Consider the following 24648-nt stretch of genomic DNA (forward strand, 5'->3'; position numbering starts at 1 on the left):
TTTCCGCTATACTGTAAGTAATAACAAACTTGTCATGGGCCCAATTTGGGTACATTTCACTAATTTCTCACCAAGCACATTGAAATTTGAAACATTTTTTTTGCTAATAACTGGTCTTTTTCTACTTTTAATAGTTTATTTCCCACACACATCTCATGACAACAAGCAATTTTTCGAGTCAGACAATGATTTCACGCCTTAAAAGCCATAAAATCAGCAGGCAACTTACCCCATGTTGAAGAGTAAAACTGGCCCACCCATGAATGTCGTCGATAAATCAAAATTGTGTAATTTAAAATTACACCCCTAAAAAATGAATGCAAAAAATTAAAAATAAAAAAATGAAAAAATAATAATAAAAAAAATTAGTAGATTTTAAAAAATCATGTATCCATAAGTCAAATTTTTCTAAATTTTATTTTGTTGAAGTAACAAAAAATGAAAAGTTTAATTTGAAAAAAATTTTATATCGTAATAGAGCAGTAAAACATCCTACGTTGCACGTTCTCCACAAATGCGAAAATCTCATTTGTGTCCAAGTTGGTCTGCTGCGGCTGCAGCGTCTTATGGAGAAACCAACTTCTTCATGTTAAAAAATAAGTTTTCATAAATATAATTAAGATTTTCCCCCTTTTCTTCCTAGCAGTGGGTACCCTATTAATTTTTTGATTTCCCAATTTTTTTTCTAGCCCTAGTTCTATCTGGTTTATTTTTATTTAGCTATTGTTTGTGAATAGTTTGTTGTTCATCCCCTCGTAGCAGACGAATTTCTGGCAGCAAACGAAATTCTTCGGCTAAAAGAGACGGTCGACCCTATTGCCATTTCGGTTCGCAATGGCAATAGCCATAGAGGGCTATTGCCATTTCAGTGTTAAAACCCCATCTATCGGCGTTGGCCGTAGATAGCGATGGAATAACTGCCGTTGCCGTTGGTGGCCGTTGGGCCTTCCTTACTTATTTTATTTGTTAGTTTATTATTTACAAACATTTAGTTTGATGGTTAAATTGAAATTCTCATTGTAAATTCATTATCTAAGGTATAGTTTAACATATTCCTTGAATTTTAACAAAGCCATATATACCACATGATTGAAGGCATAGAATAACTTAATATTTTTGACAGACTTTCAGCTTGTTTTGAGAAACATCAGAGTTGAGACAGAACTAACTTGTTATCAATGGTGAGACAGAACTAACTTGTTATCAATGGATAATATGGATTCAAATTCAGGTGTTTATAGACATATTGTTAATAGACTATGCTTTCTGACCATTCATGCTTTTAGTAATGATGACTATCTTGCTTTATTTTTTTGACAGAATCTGCTCGTTTGGACAACTCTTCAGAGCTGACACAGAGCTAACACAGAGCTAACTTGTTGTCAATGGATTGACAATGGATTCAATTTCAGGTGTTTATTGTCACACATCATACATTTCATTTAATGACGACTAACTTGCTTTATATTTTTGACAGACTCAGCTAGTTTGGACAAACTCTTCAGAGCTGACACAGAGCTAACTTGTTGTCAATGGATTGACAATGGATTCAAATTCAGGTGTTTATTGTCACACATCATACTTTTACATTTCATGTAATGATGACTAACTTGCTTTATATTCTTTATATTTTTGACAGACTTTCAGCTTGTTGTGAGAAATTCTATTGGTTGGCGTAACAGTTCTATTGGTTGCGTAACTTTAATGCATTATTGTTGTTTGTGCCTTCATCAAGAATGATTATGGATCAGCCTATTCTGTAACCTGTTGGCTAACATGCATGGGATTTTGTTGACCTTGTTGTTGACGATTTTTGTGTGATCTTCCTATTTAAGCTCATATAAGATATAACCATTTCTTCTCGTTTGCACTTCTTATGCTTAATTTCCTGTATAAAGTTATACCGATATGTTTAAACTCTGTAACTCGGGGTCTTTAAGTTATTCAACTCATCTATTGAATGTAAAACTAAAAATATTTCACAATAATAAGAATTACAAATATTTCACAAATTTCTCATTGAATCAATGCTTATTACGGTTGTCACGAAATCGAATGTAAATTAGTAGCAGCTCAGTTAGTCAATAACGAATGAGGTTAGCATCTAATATGACTGAGGCATTTTACAAAATGATTTCATCGATATTGTAATCTTTTAAAATGAACTCTTTAGTGCTGTCGCATTTTTCTATAGTTTTAAAGAAACGCACAAACGAATTCGTAGTGTTAACTGGCATTTACCTTTACTACCTTCGGATATTCTACAAATGTAAGATTTATAATTATTATGGTGCATTCAATTGTTTTCTATTCACACATGTGTTTGCGACGTAACGCGTTAAAACTTTCAAGTAAAGATGATTTACGTTACGATGACACAGTCCGAGTTATACGAAACCCGTCCATCACTCAAGCAGTTCTAGGAAAAAGCTATGTAGGTAATAAGCTGCGACCTTGACCATATTCTTGTAACCTGCTACAGGTTCAATTCATAGAATGTACATTTCGAAATTTTATTCAGTAAGTGAAAAGTAAACTTCGGTAAAATTCAGTTATTCACGCAATGTGTAATAGTGGAATTTGTTTTATATAAACAAAAAGTGAATCACGTTGCGGTTAATGTTGCTGAAATTCAACCTATTGTCCCTTTCCTTCGCATAGTTTTTCCACAAACTACTTGATTCGACCTTCAGCGGTTACGCTCGACAAGACCAATGTGTCAACACGCACCTTTGGGACTACCTCCCTTTAACAAGATTCGATAACAATTTTTAATGCCGATGCCGACAAAAGGCAATTGCTGAAGCTAGGATCAAGAGGGGCGGGGGCAGATAGAGAAAAATGGTGGGCATCTTAAAAATCAATCGCATTCCATATTTCAAGCATAGTAGATCATTCGATTTTGCTCCAAGTTTATCAGTTTACCAAATTTGCTTGTTTTTATCGTTCTACAACGGTTCGACATGGATATAGAAACGCTTCACATAGGTCGTTTTTTTGAAACGATGGAAGATGTGGACGCATATGTACAGCAACTGCGACAAGTGTTTTTCTATCCTTTGGTCGTTCAAAAATGCAGTGTGTCAGCTCACAACAAAAAGGTTAGTAAACTCGACTTAAACTTACTATTTAAAAAATATCGGACGTTAACTGATTCATAAAACAGTCAGGGTCAAAGAAGGTTGACGATGAACGCTGGGTATATTATTCTGCCAAGATTCTTTGTTCGCATCATGGAAATCATCGAAACCGTTCGAAAGGATTGCGCCCTAATCAGAAAGTCTACGCATGCAATTGTCCATATACATGGTATGTCTCTTTGAATGTCCGTCAACAAAAGTACGAGGTCATTTCGTGCAATCTTGAGCACGCAAACCATCCCGTTTCCGAAGAACTCATCGCTACCTACGGGGAGAAAAAGTATGTAACTTTGCTGATGAATCACAATTGAACAAAGATTAACAGATTGCTTTATATTTCAGACATCTAGATCCTACTGCTTTAGAATACATCACTGATGCAACGCGTGACGGCGCAATCCCCTTAAAAGTACGGAAGCGCGTGTATGATGAGTTTAACGTTGTTCTCAAACCTAAGACTATACAGAACATTAAGCAGAAAGTGATCGGTAAAGACATTATGTCATTTACTTATAATTGGTATTCAATTAAAACTTGTTGCAATTTAGGACTGCCACGAGATGAATGGAAGAATACTGTAGAACTATTAGACGCCTTTCGTGAACGACCAGGAAACGTAGTTAAAATAGTTCACGACGAAGACAATGAAATAGTACAGATTTTCATCCAGTCCCAAGAGCAAAGAGAATTATTTAAGAAATTTGGTGAAGTGGTGGAGATCGACGGGACATATAAAGTGGACAAAGCCGGGATGCCCCTCTACACCATTGTTATAGAAGATAATTTTGGCATTGGACAACCTATTTGCTACATGTTTCTCCGCGAGGAGACGACAGCTAGCATTTTCGCTGGTCTAGAGATTTTCGCCAAGGTAATCCTTTTAATGAAAACAAAAAATCTAAATTGCTAAATATCCATGAATTTCTTAGCACAACGACGTCAGCAAGACGAAAGTGGTTCTTACCGACAAGGATTGCAAAGAGATGAACGCCGTAGAACGCATTTTCACCTCAGCGTCTTTGAAATTGTGCCTTTTCCACGCGTTGGCTGCTGTTGACAAACGTCTCGTCCAAGCCAAGTTAAGCCGGAATCTCCGGGAAGAGATATACCAACAGTTCAAAGAAGCCGTCTACGCTGGATCTGAAGAGAAAATAAAAGAGGTCGAGGAATACCTGTGTGGATTAGGTAATCAAATTATTCAACTTACCGGCAATCTTTATTTAAAAAAAGGAATTTTTTAGATGAAGATGACGACGACGGCACGTACGACGGACTTGGGCATTATTTCGAAACCAATTGGTTTAATATTACAGAATATTGGGCCGTTTTTTATAGAAGAACTCTATTCATGATGGACAATCACACGACGAACAGAATCGAACGGTATTCACGTCCCTACATATAAATCAATAAATATTACTACCACTTGTCCATAAATAGGTATCATTCAACTTTAAAGAAAAACTTACGTAATCGGCAAGTAAGATTTCCCGAGCTGATACAAGTATTGCTTGACATTAGCCAAATGAGAGAGTTTGATCGAAAAAAGAAAGGAAATGAGTTGAAAATTCGATTTCCGGTTCAGAAGTTGCATCCTATCCTGGAGCGGTTACGTAAAACCTATACGCCTTATGCGGTGGATCGGGTAATTGAACAATTCAAGGCGACAACTACATCCTACATCATAATTGAGGTAACTTTAATATAAATTGTTAATGAAATAACTTAATCAACACTGTTTACTTGCCAGGATGGGAACCAATTAATCACAGCAACCAACACTGGCCGTTACACTGCTAATTTGGATTTAACTAGTTGCTCCTGTACTTTCTTCAATAATTTTGGACTTCCGTGTCGACACCTCTTATTCCTATCTGATAGAGCGGAGATTTTACTGCCAGTAGAAGATTTCAATAGGAGATGGCGCATGAGCGATGACGAGGTAAAATGAAATCAAACAAAGTTAATTATCTTATTACCTTTAATAACATCGTTTCTGTTTATGTTTAGGACGAGGATTCACTAGACGAACACCCGGAAGCTTGGTCACCGGTCGTAATTCAACAACGAAGAAATCGAGATCGGGTCACTCGAGAAGACATGTACAGCAGAGCCCTTCAATTAGCCAAAACCTTGGCTAATGAACTTCAAAATATACCCTTGCCTGCCTTCGAGGGATACCTCCAAGTACTGGAACAGGTCAAGTTATGCATCCGACGGAATGAGCGTTTGCATCTAATAATTGGGGGTATGAGATCTTTTTGACAGTTAAATATTTAAATTTTACCTAATATAAAACTCTGGCAGATCCAATCGTTCAAACTCAAAGAGATCCAGTCGTTCAAGCTCCGGCAGATCCAGTCGTTCGAGCTCCGGCAGATCCAGTCGTTCAAGCTACGGCAGATCCAGTTGTTCGAGCTACGGCAGATACAGACGCCCGAATGACATCAATCTACTTGGACCACTCTTATGGCCCAATAGAACCTCCATCAGAAGCTGCAGATGACCAGCAAAGTAGTTCTGATGAGAACCGGGAGCCAAAAAGACCAAGAGTAGAAGACGATTTGATGATGCTTATGCTCCCCAACACCAAAACTCGAGCTGGGCGACCGAGAGGAACCAGACGGCTGGATCATCATAAAAATGCCCCTAAGCCATTCGAAAAAAAAAGGCAGATCAAAAACTAAGTAAAATCATTGATTCCTTTTACTCACCAACACACAATAATTATTTTTCTTTGATTGCAGTATTCCTGACTTGGTTTATCGGACGGGAAAAAGCCGAAGAAATACTTCTTTCGAAGCGCATTGTAACTGAAGAGATGGTCTTTCAGATGCCTGCGCAAGTCAGCAGTGCAGTCCAAAATCCTGAGTTAAAGTTGGAAGAATTCCGAAAGTTGTTTGATGAAGATGCATGGGCGTCAGTCCTACAAATGGGTAATAATTTAAACTGAAAACGAATAATTCCATTTTAAATACTTTTTACTTACAGTTGAAACGAAGAAACAGATCAACACTTTCCACTGTCATTGCAAGAAGGAAAGCAAGAAGGATGATGGTGGAATACAGTGCAACTCTTGTCTACTCCTTTGTCAGCGAAAATGTGAAAAACTGTCGCCTGGAGAAGTCATAAAAAGTAAATATTATACATGTACTTTGTGTTACAAACTGGCGAAATAAATATCCATCATTAAGGTTTTTTACAAGCTTAAGTAAATGTAATTGTTCGTTCTTCGTTGATTTGCTGTCATAACAACGTAATTAAGAATTATAAGAAATGTTTTTTTGCGATGCTACAATGCATGAATTGAAAATGAGTTAAATGACATTTCCTTACGTCGTACACATTTTACGTCTCCGCAGTTTCTCACAACAAGCTGAAAGTCTGTCAAAAATATTAAGTTATTCTATGCCTTCAATCATGTGGTATATATGGCTTTGTTAAAATTCAAGGAATATGTTAAACTATACCTTAGATAATGAATTTACAATGAGAATTTCAATTTAACCATCAAACTAAATGTTTGTAAATAATAAACAAACAAATAAAATAAGTAAGGAAGGCCCAACGGCCACCAACGGCAACGGCAGTTATTCCATCGCTATCTACGGCCAACGCCGATAGATGGGGTTTTAACACTGAAATGGCAATAGCCCTCTATGGCTATTGCCATTGCGAACCGAAATGGCAATAGATTTGACGAAAAGAGACGAGCAATTTACAAACAAAAATAAAATAAAAATAAAGTAGATAGAACTGGAGCTAGAAAAAAAATTGGGAAATGAAAAGATGAATAGGGTACCCACTGCTAGGAAGAAAAGGGGGAAATCTAAATTATAGTTATGAAAACTTAATTTTTAACATGAAGAAGTTGGTTTCTCCATAAGACGCTGCAGCCGCAGCAGACCAACTTGGACACAAATGAGATTTTCGCATTTGTGAAAAACGCGCAACGCAGGATGTTTTACTGCTCTATATACGAAAACATTATATATTTTTTTTCTTGAACTGACGGTGATATTTCGACGAAGATTTGTGATCAAATGGGGTGTTGGTGTTAGCGACCGGCCTCGCGTCAATCGGGTAGCTTTTTTGACGATCTGTCGGATTATTTTGTTTTCGGTGCTGTTCTTCCAGATCGCAGATCGTCCATTTTTCAACCTATGGGTAAACAGATCTAAGCCGGCTCAAGGGGAAAAAGGACCCAGATCCTAGAACCAGTTCCTGAACCCCGTTCCGCGACTCGGTTCAAAGAACCAGTTAAAAAAACCCGGCTCTACGAACCGGTTACACCACTATCTACCCCATTTACCCGGACCGACTTCTATCCAGAAATTCGACCATTGTTCAAATCTCGTTTGGCACTTATAAATTTTTAACGTCTGCAAAAAAAAAAAAAATAAATTGGTAAAGTAAAAGTTCAATCTTTTCTTGGTTTTTAGAATCAAGGATGTTTAAAATAGAGCTACGGTTATAGAATTGACAGTCAACAGTGCCAACATTACCATACCCCAAGCATATTTTAACTAACGACTACTCGAATAAAATAAGTAGGGGAAAAATATTAAACTCAAATATTAAATGTTTCAAATTTTACAAAAGTGCTAAATGCAGGACGGTTAGTAGTTAATTTCATTAGTAGTTTTAAAGTCGCCATCTTTAAAAATGGCAGCAGATCTTCCAGATCGCACCGAACCGATCTGTTTCAAAGGAACAGAACCAGATTGCAACAGATCGATCGGCCATTTTTCGGGTACGTAAGATTGGCTTATCTGATTGCATCCAATCGGGGCCAAGCCTTAGTTGGTGTTAAATGGGGTCATTCTAAAACTGACTTTGTCGATTTCAGGGCAAAATCTTGACACATAGGCATATTGTTTTCTTTACAATGGGAACATCATTGTGTATTTTTAAAGATCGTCACAATTTCCATTATGTTCATTAAAAGGCTTACAGGATTAACAGGACCCTATTGGTTTAAGCTATCCCGCTGTTGCATTATTGCAAAAAAATGTGCAAAAATGTTGCAAGTAGTAGTTAGTGCTCGGCCCCGCGTTTTTTGGGCGGTGATCGACCCAACTTTTGTGGGTGATTTTGATTTTGCGGTGCGGGTTTTTCGGTGCCCCGTTTTTTAGCCCGATCAAGATCGGTCTAAAATGACCCGCGAAACCCAATCAGAAACTCCGATCGCCCCGTCCTTGTACCGTGTATAGCCTGATCTTTTACCCCGATTTCAATCCTTAATTTACACCACGAAGTATGACCAGCTGCTTGCCGCAGCTCTATGGAAGGAGGTAGGTCGTCGTTTATCGCGCCATGGGACCCCTAAAACAGAGCTCGGCGTAACTCGCCCCTCCCAAATGAGCGGCTTCAAATGAAATGACGATTTTAACGTAGGCTCTTATGGAAGAACCCGAGTTTTCAGCTTTTTTAGCAAGAACTGGTTAAGTTCACAGTCCGGAATTCGAATGTTTGGTTGATTTGGTTGAATAGAGGAAGTGACTGACGTGTACCCCCCCCCTGTTTGCGAGCGCACTCTTGCGGATTCCTCCATGTTTCTCGCGATTCCGTTTTTCCTCTGAGGAATTCACATAGGGAAAAAAGGGGGTCGCGAAAAAATATCTGTGAAACGTTTACAATTTACCGGAGAATACTAGCAATAATTTTGTGTGAAAAGTAAGTGAACGAGCTACATTTTAATATTAAATTCGTGGGCATTCAGTTCTAGAAAACAGTTAAATTTTAATGTTAAACGGTATTGTTTAGAATCTTTGTAAGGAAAAATGAGCTGCGTTGTAAAAGGGTGTCATCATACTAGTTATGTTACGTTTAACTTAACGGATAACGTAAAACATGCGTTAACGTACCATTTTGAGGGTCCGTTAACTTAACGGATAAACATAAACGTAATATTATTTTCAGGCGTAAAATTTTGACGTTATTTGCAGAAAAAAACAGCGTTTCCTTTTTTAAATTCCTGTAGGTTGACAACCAAAACAATGGGCATTACCCATTCTGCCAGCCTATTGAAAAGTTGAAAACGCTGCTTTCTTTTACTTTTAGTCTGCTAGTTATTCACAATTTAGAATATAAAGAATTAAGAAATAACTAACATTTACGTTTTCAATGTCATTTACTAAGAACTTGTCATGACTGTATTCAAAACAGTCGCGTAGTCATAATCAAGACCATTGATAAAATATTATTCCTTTGATTTCATCACCTAACCTGTGCAGAAAAACGCAATAAATTTAATAATCAAGATCCTTTTATTATTTTACAATTATTTTTTTCTTTAACGTAACGTAAAAATAACGTGTAACGTACGTTAACGTGCTGTTTCAAACAACGCGTTAAATAACGTATTAACTTAACGTATAAATTTCAAAGCTACGTTAATTTAACGGATAACGTAAACGTAGTCAAAATCCTATAACGTAACATCACTACATCATACACCACGAAATCATAAAGGAAAGTTTTTCTGTATTCTGAAAGTAAGCCGTGATGAAACAGACTTGCTAGTTAAACGAAGAGCCCTTTGGTTCAAACGACTAAATCTCTCTGAGAAAGAATTAAGACCGCGTAGTCGAGTTTGTGATGAACACTTGTTTTCTGGTATTAAATTGTTGTTTCTTTTCTCTGTTACAAAGTATTAACACTGTTACAATGTATTTCACAACGTAGCTCATTTTTCCATACAAAATTTAGCTGTTTTCTAGGACTAAATTCCCATGAATTTAATATCAAAATGTAGCTCGTTCACTTACCTTTAAAAAAATATATTGCTAGCATCCTTCGGTAAATTGTAAAAGTTTCACAAATATTTTTTCGCGACCTCCTTTTTTCCCTATGTGAATTCCTCAGAGGAAAAACGGACTCGCGAGAAACATGGCTGAAACCGCAAGACTGCGTTCGCAAACAAGGGGGGGGGGGGTACGCGTCAGTCACTTCCTCTATTAGTTGATTGTTTTTGTTTATATGGGTTGGATTTACTGGTTACACGAGGGCACCCACGACAGAAGCAGTGCACAATTTTTTTACACTCCACAAAAATGAGCTATGTCAACTTATATTTATTTAATTAATTTAATTTTTTTCCTAGTTCAAACTGAATACAGGCGTGGAACCTTCCACATTCCGCGGAGTAGTGTGCAAAAAAAAACCCGAAAACGAGTTTTGCAGGGGCTGCACTAATAACGGGAAAAACAGATGCGCCTTGTGGCTAAATTTAATTCATTATTTAAAAATAATTTGAAATGCAGGTCAGAGCCGAAAAAGATACCGAAAAATGCGCCGTATCCTGCACATTAATATGTATTTTTTCCAGACTGTGAACTGAACCAGTTCTTGCTAAAAAAGCTGAAAACTCGGCTTCTTCCATAAGAGCCCACGTTAAAATCGTCATTTCGTTTGAAGCCCCTCCTTTGGGAGGGGCGAGTTACGCCGAGCACTGTTTCAGGACACTACTGTAAGACCTACCTTCTTCCATAGAACTGTGGCAAGCAGCTGATCATACTTCGTGATTTACACTACCATTCAAGTTTTCTGTAACACAGACTATATTTTTTTGCTCAAGGTACACAAAAGCAGCAATACTTACACGTGGAAAAAATAACATGATTATGTGCTGCTCCCGCTTTCATTTCGTCTTGGTCTTCAAGAAATTTTTAAACATCAAAGTTCTCAACTAATGCTGATCGTAAACAGATGAAAGCTCATATTGTTTTAGGTTTTAGACTCATTCTTGTTACACTCTCAATTCCCCCCCCCCCTTGTTTGGGCTACTATTTAGTAGCTAAATGAAACATGCTACTTTTTGGTAGAATTTTCTACCATTTGCATGAAAAACCGTAGATTTGTCAAAAGTAGGGTATGATAATCGTATACCATCTGCTTGCTATTTTCATTGATGTCTAGTCTACCATTGACAGAAAAGAAAAAAAAAATCTCGGTTTGTGATTGAACACTAATCCATTGTTTGGTACAAACCTCTATCAGATGCTTCAACCACTCGGTTACTACGCATTTATCTCAAAATAACATTATAGCGAGCAGATCAGGGATTTGGTGGAAAAGTTGGATAAATTTCTCATCGAAAATTGAAGTTAGTTTGCATCTAACACTTATAAGTATGTGGTTAGAGCTATAACGTATTCTTACTAATGGAAAATAATTGTACACGACGATTCCTACAATTTTTTTATGTTAAACCGGTAATTTAATCAAAATATTTCAAAATAGCAAAAAGAAATCTAATTTACAACAAAAATTAAGGCAGTCCCCTTCACTATTTAACAAATGAATAAAGAATGAACATGTTATTAAAAATTATAATATACAAAAGCGGTGCACCAGGCTGAAGCTGATCCGTGCCGAGCGCCAGTAGTGCTCGGCCCCATGTTAGGACGACGATAGACCCTATTCGGGGAGGGTGTTTTGATTTTGCAGTGTGAGATTTTTGGTGCATGGTCCCAAACCCCGATCAAAAACATCGATCACTTTGATTTGTAACCCGCTAGCTTTCTTCAGGTTGGATCGTGTGGTGCACTGGGCTGAAGCTGATTGGGGCTGAGCCCCAGTAACCCGTAGCGCTCGGGCCTACGTTATTTGGGTCACTGATGTCTTATTGTGGGTAATTGTAACGCACTTAGCTGGCGACTGCAAATACGCCACAGAGAAAAATGAGGGAAAGATGAGGGCTGATAAATGACGATAAAAATATGACGTTGAACGGGGAATTTAATTTAGCTGTATTTTCGGAATAAGGGAACAAATTAAAATGGAAAACTTAACACCAGAGGACTGGAAACACATTACTTCTAGTCCGGTCGGGCTAGCAAAAAGTGTATGTTGAACCCCAAACAAATTGTAATAAGTTGTTTTTTACATGAGCTGTATTTATATCCCTTTTATCTATGCCCTGTTAAAAAGCTCCCGAAAAACATTAATATTTAGTGTACTTATTTTAATTTTTAAAATATGCGTGTTTTTGTGATTTGACTAAAACTATTAAAATACAAGAAAATAGAAATTTTAAAAAATTAACTTTGTTATTTATTCCCTCATTTATATTCAGGATAAATTTTGTTTACATAACCTTAAAAGTTTGAAATTCACAGCCACTTTTAGCTGGTCACCTCCATTTTTCCCCCTTAAAAACGCGTCCGTGTTTTACACGGCTCTTATGTAAAAATCATGACAACGAAAATCGTTGCCGATAGTGAACTAGAGTTCGCTCCTCATCCGTTAAGGTCTCATTTTAATCGGCGGTTTATCCTTTACCACCCCAATAAATGATTCCCGGGAGCTAGTTTTACTTTTCAAGTTATTTTATGAAATATAAACCCAATTTTGCCCAAATTTTCTTACTACACGTTCTAGTTTCCGCCACTGGATGGCCACTGTTGGATATATGTAAACAATATAACAGAACGCCACAGCGCTCACTGCGGGTGTGGTGGAAACTAGAACGTACAAGGCGTATTGTACCGCCACGACCAGTCTGGATCCTAACAGTGCTGCTTAAAGCTCCAGTTTCGGTACAGAAATAACCCTCTTCGTTGCAAGCTTAAATGGCCGCCTTTGCCTGGCGGATCATTATTCTACCGTCGGAGCAGAGGTTGCGGATAAAGATATCGGCAGCGAACGCTTCCTCCAAAGTGTCACAGAAAAAGTGAAGTTCAGACGACCCTATATTGGCTCCATCGGGAAACAAACAGCGTGCTTCTTTTAAGGGTGACGAACCACTTGTTCAACCATGTCTGATCGTCGTCCGTTACAACATCCGTCTAACCCAGACCCTTTAGGACTAATTCTCGTAGGCGGATGAGATGGAGAAGCGGTTACCAAAGGTTCGAAAACGCTGGCTACGTTGCTGACTAAAGTCATTTGAGTAAACTCGGTGTCGTGGAAATCCGCGACCTTTAACCCGAGCGTATCCAAATGAGTGTTCCAAACGGTGCTGAGCACCTTTTCGCATGGACTACTTTATATTAAGGACTGGACTCAGTCCAATCTCGCCGTGTTAATGCCTGTCCGGTAGGCTTTTTTACAGCAAAATAATTAAAAAATACCATTATATTGAGTTTTTAAAGACGAATTCAGCTACATTGTAATTTTTAATGTAAACTTAGGGGGAAAAAAGATATTAACGTTTATTTTATCGGAGTAGGGGAAGAAAGTCGACTTGACTCATACGCCATCTACCCGCCAAACGGCCTAAGTTTTTACTTAGTGGTGTGAGTGTGTTTGAAGGCTGGAAGTGAAGTTAAATATTGTAAACAAAGTGACTTAGACATTCGCAATTCCGTGTTTTTTTAAATTATATGTTTCCATTGGTCATCATTGTATTGATATATAAATGTTGGTGGACGTGTATTGGCACGCAAATCGAAATCAGGAAAAAAAAGGAAAAAAATTTAGAAACAGGTAGTTTTTATCTTTATTTAAGCCAAAAGTCGAAAATTATGCTAATGAGCTGATCATACACAAAACAAAGAAAAGCTGATTTCAAATCTTGCCGCTTGCCGACGCCAAGTAGCAGGAGCTTAGGCCGTTTGGCAGGTAGATGGCGAATGAGTCAAGTCGACTTTCTACCCGTTCTCTTGAAAGTAAAACGGAAATATCTTTTAAACAATTCAATTTAGGTATAGGAACATTTATTAACTCAGCAATCATTTTTTAATTCTTTGTCTTATATCGACGTAAAAAAAATTACATGGGAGACATAGGAATCATCGAAGTGTCCAGTCCTTAATATAAAGTAGTCCATGCTTTTCGTCTGCTCCTCTAGCCAACGGGTGCGATGACGGTTGATCCATGGGAAATTCGGTTGTTATTCCTAACATGAACTCACGTGAGTTAGATATCCACCGTTGTAAGTCGATGTCAGCGTTGGCTAATGCTGCCTTGACAGCGGTGGCTTCACTCAAGGCTTCTACGATGGATGGGGCTGAGTTCAATTAGTCATCAACGTACATCCGTTCTCGGACGGTGGTGGCAATATTGTAAGTTATTAATATTTTAACTTACTTTTTCATTGCCGTTTCTTGTAAAGTATATTTCAGTAGCACAAAAAATTGGGGAACAACACTTTAGGAACTGATCTGTGAAATGTGTCTCTCTTCATTTTCTATAGAACAACTAGTTTTATACGGGGTTCGTGAAGGTCAAACTACAAGAAAAATAAGTTTGAAACGTTTGAAGGGTAAATCAGTCTGTAAGACGTCTAAGGAAGAAATTACATAGAAAAGAGGGGCGTATAAAAAATTAATGTTACGTAAGAATAAAGGCTAGGGAAAAATAAGGAAAATAATAAAGAATAAATTGTTTTGGTTCTTTACATAGCTATCCGGTTCCAAAAGATTGCGTCTCGCAATCAATCAAGGTCAAATTAGGAACGGAATAGAAAGTGAGTCAAAACAAAACAAAGAAAACAACATTAATTAATTCAACAGAACCGCTGCTTCTCGATGCGCTTGTCTTAGTGCGTCCCGGTGGAATTTGTTCCGTGGAGGCTCTCCTTGTAGAAAAGGGGCTGATGGGGCAAAAAATTCCGGGGCGGGTTGTTGAATAGAGGCGGGTAAGTTTACAATAGTAATGGGCGGGGATGAATTTGAGGGGTTTAATAACGCGGGGTGGCCTACTTCTATATCATTATCAGATGTTTTGGTGAAGCAAGTGAAAGGGTTACAAGTACTTAGAAAAGAACAACAAGGTATGTATCTTGCAATAAGGGAACCTCGACAAAAATGAAAGAAAAAGAATCCGATAAATCCCATCCCTAGAAGACTACAAATGCTACTTGACCAACTAAGAATTTTAGACGACAGGGAAACGTTCTTTTCTTTTTGTAGTGAGGAAAGAAGAGTGCTCATGTGAAAAGGATTTCCAAGGTCGATGCTGTGTTCTTCTTTAGCAGCAGCAATTATCTCGGCGATTGCAGCTGCGGTGCTCATCGGGTGGGGGGTTAGCGCGGGGTGTAAACTTAGTGCGAGTAGCTTATCAATTTCATACGGCAAAGTGTTGATCAAACTATGTCCTTGGATTATAACACCGGGGACGATTGGATGCCAAGAACTGTTTTTGTAGAAATGTGCTCGGCCGTTAATGTTGACGAAATTTTTGTGCCAGTAACAGGGTGTGTAAGGCGTCAGTTCCCATCCTTCAGTGTCCAAAGTGTAGTCGCCGAGTTTGGGTTGAGGACCACAGCTTGTGATTTCAGTGGTGATCGTTGAATTTTTCGGGGAGCATTGGTAGACGCTGATCGATTCACCAGTGGCTATTAATTTGCTACATGTGGGTAAATTAAGGTAACTGGCAGCAAGCCATCCACTGTGTTGTGCGGTGGCGATAGCAGTTTTGTGTTCCAGCACTCGATTTTCACATTGCAGAGCTCGAATTTCTCGAGCCACTCCCTTTATTCCATCGGTAGTTCGGTCTCAAGCGTATTGAGAATGTGCTGCTCCGCTGATTTCAGCCCGGATAATGTCAGTAATTTTTTCGATGTCTTCTTCCAGTGGTTTACTCGGATGAGCATTGGTATCAGTTAAAGAATGTAAACGTAAAATAACTTTGTCCATTCCGATTACTTGTTTGTAACTTTTTTCGGATGAATTACAATATTCCTTGTTAGTTGTATTGTAAACAAAGTCAAGTTGTTGTTCGACGTCACGAATTCTTTCTATTTCACTGTTGTTAGGTAACGTTGAGCGATACCTGCTTCCACAAGCCTTAGTTTGCACTGTTGAACTCCTCTTAACGATTCTTTTCAGACAATGGTCACTAGGTTGTGAGAAACGGATCCGTTGATCCCTCCCGGTATATCGCCAATGGGTGAACTTATCGTACAGTTAGCGCACTCAGTTTCTAAAGTAACTTATCTTAACTAATCGACAGTTGATCAGCTGATCAGCTGTGACTTGAAGCCAGCTACCCTGCACATTTGGAATACGTTCGAACGACCACTTATTGTTTCCTAAGTAGTCCATGCTTTTGCCATGGCACAATCGGGAATCACGCATTTTTTCACATTCATGTGCATTGACTTCTATTGGCACTCTTGATTGACTTGGAGTTTGCCAACCCCAGAAGTCAGTATAGATGTGTTTCTTTTCCAGCCATATGGTACACGAATGGCCAACAAAACAGGTGATTTGGGGAAGAGTAGAATAGACATCATAATATACTGGAATAGCGGGAAGGGGGCTTATTTGATAATCACAGTCATCGCTAGTGAATTTTAGGAACCCTTTTGGCTGAGCAGCCGTACAATTACAAATAGTGATGTTAAGAGCATGGAAGCGACAGAAAAACGGTATGATGAGGAGGGGTAGAAGGCATAATCTATGAGAAAAGTAATTTCAAAATCAATTTCAGGGATCCATTCTATGAATTATTAAGATTACTAATACAAAGTTTTTAGAATTTAAACACGGTTTAAAGATAGATAAAGTGATTCGAACGTAATTAAAAAAAAAAAATTTTCAGCAATACAATTTCAGAATTTGACAACTGGTTTTAAAAGATTCCGAGGACGTAACCCGAGGCGACGCTCTGGTTGTATGGGTAAGGTTGACGTCTCTGGAATCGGGTTGGAAGGTAAGGAAATTGTTGGTGAACTTATCATGAAATTTGGAGTAGGAGGAATTGTGGGTGGGGGTCTCATCAAATTTTGAGTAGGAGTTTCTTTTTCACAAGGAATTTGTTCTAACACAGATTGAAGGTTTGTTTCTAGGGGTAGAGTTTCTTGTACGAGTTTCTTGTACGTGTTATCTACGGTTTCTTGTACGAATTTTTCGGCTTGTTTCTCAATTCTTACATAAAAAAAGTCGACACCTGGTTCGTCTTTCCAGATCATTGACTCAAATAGGGGTTTTATTCGATTCACATGTACAAGCTGAGTTTGTTTTCCTACGTCTTGTTGTATTTCCACAGTACTATTGTTGCTTACTTTCAAAATTCTAAAAGGGCCTATAAAACGTGGAATGAGTTTTTTACTAATTCCCGCCAAGGGCGTTCGCATATCCAGTAAAACTTTATCTCCTACGTTAAATTTTTGTTCTTTTACGCGTTTATCGTACTGGGCTTTTTGTTGTTCACGAGCTTGGGAAAGATTGATTTTGACAAGCTGAAAGGCTTCGTGTAAGCGTTTCATAATTTGACTTTTATAGTCTGAGGGAGTAACTATTACTGGGGGAAGAGGACGGAGGAATTGATCAATCGGCATGACTGGATCACGACCGTGATTTAGAAAATATGGAGTCTCAAGTGTGGACGAGTGGACAGAATTATTATAAGCGAAAACAACGGGGCCTAAAATATCCTCCCACCGCTCGAATCCATTCTCCAAATATTTCCTTATCATTTCAACAACAGTTTTGCTAAATCGCTCTGTTTGCCCATTAGTCTGAGGGTGATACGCAGTTGTTTTCATGCGTTTAATGTTTAAAGCTTTACAAAGCGCAGAAAATAATTCAGAAGTAAAATTACTGCCTCGATCTGTAATTATTGCTTTCGGGGGACCATGATGTAAAATAATTCGTTCTACTAAGGCTTTACTAGTACTCAGGGTGGTACAGTTGGTAAGAGGAATGACTTCTATCCATTTAGAAACGTAATCCGTGATTACTAATATATAATTGTTTCCTTGAAGTGAATGCGGTTTGATTGGACCTAGGAAATCTAAGCCCAATACTTCAAAAGGTCTTGTAGCGAAGTCTAACGGGTTGAGATAGGCTTTCGTACTATGCACTCGACGTCCCAGCGCACAAGGTTCACAAGAAGTGCAATATTCCTTAACATCCCGTAACATGGTAGGCCAATAGTATTTGTCCCTTAGACGAAAGAATGTTCGCCTAGTTGCCATATGTCCTGACAATGGGGAATCATGGTATTCTTGTAAAAGTTGCTTTCTCAGAGAAAGTGGAACAACCACTTGACACTGTTCAAAGTTTCTTCTTTTCACTGACGTAGGTTCGTAGTGTTTACATAAAAGGCCATTTTCAACAAAGAAATAATCTATTTCACTGACCCAAGAAGGCATCGGGCCATCTTCTTTTTTCCAAGGTTCATTTTGTTCCAAAAACGTAACGATTGCTTTGCACAGAGAATCTTTCTGCTGTTCTTGACACATTACGTTGTTGTCTGCAGGAATGGCAGATATAAGATTCATCGGTATTCTTGAAAGAAAATCAGCATTCTCGTGTACTCGACCTGGTCAGTACTGAACACTGAACTTCATATTAGATAACAAAATCGCCCATCTGCCTAGTCGTCCTGTTTCGTCTTAAAAAGTCTGCAACCACTGAAGAGGCCTGTGATCGCTTACAATAACAAAAGGTTGATCTTGTAAGTAATGTCGGAAACGTTTTATCCCAAACACTACTGCTGCGGCCTCTTTTTCTATTGTCGAATACTTGATTTCCCCTTTATTAAGATGTTTGCTTGCATAGGCTATAGGTTGGTCCTTTCCGTCTTTCATCTGAGAAATGACGGCTCCTAAGCCATAGTTACTTGCGTCCGTGTAAATCAGAAATTCCTTTGCAAAATCCGGATATATCAAGATAGGTTCTGATATTAAACATTGTCGCAAGTACTCAAAAGCTGCAATTTCATCTGTTTTCCAAGTTACACTATCAGTAGGTTTTCCTTTGATCTGTGATAACAAGGGGTGGGCGACGGTAGAGAAATTTTTTACAAATCGTCTGTAGTAACTGGCTAGTCCCAAAAAAGATTGTAATTCTTTTACTGTACCAGGTCTTTTGTAATTCACAAGGGTTTCAATTTTAGCAGGGTCTGGTTTTATTCCTTCAGCCGTGATTACGTGTCCAAGATAGGAAACGGATTGCGCAAAAAATTCACATTTTGACAATTTCATTTTTAGGTGCGCGTTTTCTAAGAGGGAAAAACAGTCTTCAAATAGCAAAAATGCTCTTCAATTGTTCTTGAAAAAATTATTATGTCGTCAAGATAAACGAGACAAATTTTTTTCAATAACTCTTCGTAAAACTGAATTCATCAGTCTTTGAAACGTTCCCGGGGCGTTGGTTAAACCGAATGCCAAACGATTCCATTCGTATAAATTATCATCGACCATGAAGGCTGTTTTATCTTTGGATTCCTCCTCGAGCTCAATTTGTCAATATCCGGAGTCAAGATCTAATGTGGAAAAATACCTCTGTCCCACCAGTAAATCTAAAACGTCGTCAATACGAGGTAAAGGGAAAGAATCTTTTTTTGTAATTGCATTTAATTTTCTAAAATCTACACACAAACGGACATCCCCTGGTTTCTTACTTACTAATACTATCGGGGCTGCCCACGGGAACATTGAATAACGAATTATTTTATTTTGCATCAGTTCCTCGATTATATTTTTAGCTATCTCTTTTTGCTTTGGAGACGTGCGATATGCCCTTTGACGAATAGGACCTTGTCCTTGTGTGTCAATGACATGTTTTACTAAAGTAGTATGGCCTAACTCACTTGTTTTAAAAGCAAAACTGTTATAATTATTTATTATTAATCTACGCAAATTCTCTTTGTTTTTTCTCATCTATGTCTGGAAGAGCCGACTCAACGGCTGCTGTGTTGATTGGATCTGAAGCTACGCTAATTGAAGCCATTGTTTCAACAGGCTTTCTTGAAGGTCTGGAAATATGAAGGGTTCCTAACACTGCAAGGTGAGGTAGAAATATGGTTTTATCTGTTCCATTAACAGCCACCACACGGAGCGAACGATTTGGTGTCGTAGAGAAGTAGGGTTCCAAGCTAAGCCCGGAGGGAATATTACAGCATCTAACAAAATGACAAGTATTGAGAGGGTTGAAAGGGTGAGTTTCCTCTTCTCTAGTCTCTAAGAGACTAGTGGAATTTGGAGGAATTCTTAAAGATTTGCTAATCACAAAGGGATTTTCTGTTTCCTGGAAGTGATCAATTTCCAGGACTCGGTAGATGGACTGTTGTTTTCCGTTATAGATAAACTGATGTTTCCAAAGTGCATCGCGCCCTAGAACGCAATCTTCAACAATTCCATTTACGACTATGAATTTCTGCCTAAGTGCTTGGCGTGGCGTTTCTTCTGCCACAAAAAAGTTAACGGTGATTGTGCCTTCCGTGACGAGGCGCCTTTCATTTATTCTGAAAATACCTCTTTAGTGAAATTAATTAATTCCTCTCCTTCTTTAAGCTTATGAAAAAATGTGCTGCTAATAACGCTTCTCTCGGCTCCAGTGTCAAACAGCGCTTTTACAACAGAATTTCCTATTTTTATTCTTATCCTAGAAACTGTAGATTTTACTGCTAAACTATTTATATGATGTCGGGGCTTTTTCTTAGTTCCACCGAGGGGCCCAACGCTTACATCGGTAGTTTTTAGTTTCCCCTTTCTTCAAACAAAGGGAGTTTTTTCCCATTTCCGTCATAACCCTCTGGAGGAGTGGGTTTCAAATTTTTTATCTGGGGGAAAAAGTTTGCCCGGTGTCCAATTTCTCTACAACGAAAACATTTATCATTAGCTTGACTCTCCCTTGCTTTACAATTGCTTATTGAGTGATAGCCCCAATCGTTGTGAAAATCACAAAAATATAAATCCCCTGTTTTATTGATTGGAGGGTTTAACTGTGGTGAGCGCTGTGAAAAACTCACGTTTCTCCTGGTAGATAATTGCCTTTGCATTTTCTCCATGTTTTCTTCTAAATGTTTTTGGTGGGTGTTTGATTCCACCTGGGTACTAAGGCGATCTAAAGCCTCCTTTACTTTAGTCAATTCTCTATTAGGTTCGACGTATTTGGCCTGAAAAGCATTTAGTCTGGATCTAACTTGGGCTTCTTCTACTGCCATGGCCGTCATTTCAGCTTTTTCTATGAATTTTTCAAAAGTTGCGAATTCTTTATACTTAAGTCTGGTCTGGACGTCGAAAGACAGCCCTTCCAGAAATCTGTCCATCATAATTTGTTCTCTGGAAAAAGCTGTTGCTTTATCTATCGTGGATTTTATAGGATACGCTAAGTGGAAGGCCTTGCGTATACGATTCGCATAACGTCTCATATTCTCTTCGGGTTCCCGTTGCATATTATGAAATTCAACGCTTTGTTTAGATCTGGTCTCTGTAGAGTGGAAAAGTTTAATTAAACGCTCTTTTACTCTGTCGTATATTTGCGCGCTAATTGAGTTTTCAAGTTTAAAGTTATCAAACTCATCAGCCGCTTCACCATACAATTTGGAACGTTGTAAGATAATTTTTCTTGACTCCTCGAAATCGCCTAAAACCAGTACTGATTCTAGATGTGCAAGCCAGTTATTAAAGCGACCGGAGCGATCACGGTCTACGTAAATTCCAACGTTACTAAATAACGTCATTGCTTTGCTTTGTTGTAACTTTTTATTTTGATCGATGGCGTTAGAAATAAAATTGTTTGTGTTTCCCATACTGTTTACTTTTGACGGACACATTACTAAGGGATTCATTTTAGGAATCGAGCTGGTAACTGAGTACTTGGGAGTTGCTCCGTTATTACTTTGCTTATTGTGCATGCTTGGATTTTAAACACATTGTCCACTTAACGCAAGTGGTTGTGTATGTAAAGGGGTTGAGGTAAGATATGAAGGCTGAGAGCTAGTTCTAAAAACAGACTGTCCATTATGCTTCGATTTCTGAGAGGAATTAATGCAACGTTTAGTATTCGTTAGAACGTGTTGCACAATACAATCAGCTGCTTTAGAAGCATCCTCATAATCCATTCCGGATTCCATCAAACGGCTCAATTCTTTTACGTATATCGTAATGGGCATGTCTTGGTTTATTACTTCTGACGGTTTGTTTTGCATGATTTTGTTTGACTGCTCAACGATCGACGCTGGAGTAAAGGAGACTTTCCGACTTTGTAGTCCTTGATACGGTAAATAGTTACACGGAGTGGACGCTAACTGTGATTGAGGAGTTAGAGTATTCATACTAGACTGTAAATGATTAACCGCCGGACAAGTGATTGCTGTGGTACTAGGGGTCAATTTAGGACAATCTAAAGGAATCTGATCACCTTGTGTGTGGATTTCCGCTCTTACAATTTTGATGGGTACGTTGTTTTTAGAACTTTCCTCCTCAGTTTTGAGTGTTACTAAAGATTGGGGCACTAAGTCTGATTCTGACCTTCTTCGTTGTTCTCCCGAGTGCACTGATTCATACTCTGAATCAGTACTTTCGTAGTATGTTTTTAGACCACAGTGCTTAAAGAGTTCAATTGGTGTCAAAATTGTGGGTTCGGTTAAGAGTAATGCTCTTAAGGCTGTTCCTACTTCTTTGTTTGTTAACTCTATTTTTTTTGTCACTTCGAAGTAAATACTGCAATTCAAAAATAAGATCGTCAACAGGAATTTCCGTTATTCTCGTATTTCCGTATTGCAGATAAAACCATGCCCGATCTTGGTTCTCTTCATTTATTAGTTCTAGGTTTTGGAAATCTATAGAGATATCTTCTGTGTTTTCTACCCTATCTGTTGTTTTATCAAGGTCCGTAATTGCCCGAGCCTGTTCTAGAAGTTGATTATATGATAGCAATTCTCTTGTCTCCTCGCCTATCAGGGGTTCGACTACGGTTTCGTCTTGTGACGATACTTGCATATTAACTACTTCGTTCCACTGATCATCATTTCTCAATTCTTTAATTTCATTGGAATCAAGGAGATCAATATCGGATTGATGTGGGCTATCACTATCTAGTTCGACACCTAGATTTTCGTTATTTCTCAAAATTGACGTCGACCCGCCTCCTAATCGTAAGGGAGTGGACCTTTCACGTACTGATCGAACAAATCTTTGTATTAGTGGCCCTTTTCTTACCGATCTTCTTTCTAAAGTGGTTTCTAAACCGCTATCCTCATTTGCCCTCATCTTTTATAACGAACTAATTCCTAACAAAGCATGTTCTTTTATAACTATGAAAAGTTATCAAAAAATTCAACCAAATTGGAAGCCAAAAAACGAAGAGAAGGCAATAAGTAACACTTATTACCATAAAAATTTATAACAAACAATAAACAAAAAAAACACACGCTATTCAGCTTAACACGAAAGCCGAGTTCGACTCCGCTGCCACCAAATGTAAGTTATTAATATTTTAACTTACTTTTTCATTGTCGTTTCTTGTAAAGTATATTTCAGTAGCACAAAAAATTGGGGAACAACTCTTTAGGAACTGAACTGTGAAATGTGTTTCTCTCCATTTTCTATAGAACAACTAGTTTTATACGGGGTTCGTGAAGGTCAAACTACAAGAAAATTAAGTTTGAAACGTTTGAAGGGTAAATCAGTCTGTAAGACGTCTAAGGAAGAAAGTACATAGAAAAGAGGGGCGTATAAAAAATTAATGTTACGTAAGAATAAAGGCTAGGGAAAAATAAGAAAAATAATAAAGAATAAATTGTTTTGGTTCTTTAAAATATGTTCCGCTTTGCCCTCCAGGCACAATCTTATTAGATCTTGTTATGAATGTGTGAAATCTCTAACAACCAAGGAAGATCTGCTTGAAAATTCCTCGTTTTCTTACAGACTTGTTGTTTTGCGGGATACGAGTAGTCTAAAAAAAGTAACGCAAAATATTTTTGTGTGATATTGTCGTACGAAACAATGGCGATGAAGCATTTTACTGATTATGGTAGCTTATCAGAGATTCCTTTGATAAGGTTATAGAGAAAGCATCAAAATCCGCAAGCCTTTTTAAATTTGGGGGCCCAGCCACACCCGCAATCCAAGCGGAATTTTAGGGGAGCATAAAAGTCGCTTCGTTATTCTGGTTGACGACAGGGATAGGGCGTTTGTCTACCTCCCTTGATAGACTGTGGTATCACGTTGACCGTATAGAATTTCGAAACTTCATGTCCAAAACTGCATATGAGGCATAGGAAGTACTAGGAAAAAATATCAACTCTGCCTTTTTACGGCAAAACCTGGTTCTTAAAAATGAATTAAAGGATACCGATTGGGTATGCACAACGGCTGACGAGTATGCCAGTGGCAGGAGAAAGATGTTGTACGGATACAGACGTACAAAAAAAGGGGAGGCGAGAGCTGACACACGTTAGGGGTAAATCAGAGGCAAAGAAACAAAAAGCGCGTGTTACCCGATGATCGGGTTCAACAACATAGGGTTGAGGTTAGAATTCCAACCCCCTTTCTCAAACCAAAGACGATTGCTAAGAAAACAAATGAAAGAAAAAAAGGGGAAAGGAGCCAAGGTTATGAGTGAGAAAGAGGAGCCAATGAGGAGAGACATGTATACGGGTAGTAAACATGATGCGTATACATGGGTTTAATTGCCAATCATTAACTTTCCAAGACAACACGTGAGGTTTTATTCAGTGATAAAAGATGTCCTTACAAAACTATGTGTTGTGTGCGATGTGTTTCCCAAAAAATTTATTGGACTGAAACTGGGCGTTATTTTCAAGTCCACGTAGTTTGAATCGCATAAAGAAGACTTCTTTTATCGGGTTCAAACTGGGTCTT

The 24648-nt window shown here is 38.2% G+C and overlaps 1 protein-coding gene and 2 long non-coding RNA genes across 3 annotated transcripts; 1 reads left to right on the top strand and 2 right to left on the bottom strand.

Moving 5' to 3' along the window:
- The first annotated feature begins 888 nt into the window (after positions 1–888).
- LOC116926087 lies at positions 889–2012 on the top strand. Its single transcript, XR_004395851.2, has 5 exons — positions 889–1037; positions 1124–1231; positions 1321–1412; positions 1478–1559; positions 1640–2012. It is a non-coding gene; the product is annotated as an uncharacterized LOC116926087 (long non-coding RNA).
- Positions 2013–3457: 1445 nt separating this feature from the next.
- LOC123474094 lies at positions 3458–6849 on the bottom strand. The gene is made up of 9 exons (XR_006648736.1): positions 6477–6849; positions 6130–6257; positions 5428–6066; positions 5120–5330; positions 4884–5034; positions 4610–4817; positions 4348–4535; positions 4105–4280; positions 3458–4017 (listed from the first exon to the last, which is right to left on the bottom strand). It is a non-coding gene; the product is annotated as an uncharacterized LOC123474094 (long non-coding RNA).
- A 13709-nt stretch (positions 6850–20558) lies between these two features.
- LOC123474699 lies at positions 20559–21503 on the bottom strand (the record flags this gene model as incomplete). The annotated part of the gene is made up of 1 exon (XM_045177146.1): positions 20559–21503. A coding segment is annotated over exon 1 (945 nt), but the record flags the coding sequence as incomplete, so codon positions are not given.
- Positions 21504–24648: the final 3145 nt, after the last annotated feature.

Source organism: Daphnia magna, linkage group LG7, assembly GCF_020631705.1.
Source record: "Daphnia magna isolate NIES linkage group LG7, ASM2063170v1.1, whole genome shotgun sequence".
Taxonomy (NCBI): domain Eukaryota; kingdom Metazoa; phylum Arthropoda; class Branchiopoda; order Diplostraca; family Daphniidae; genus Daphnia; species Daphnia magna.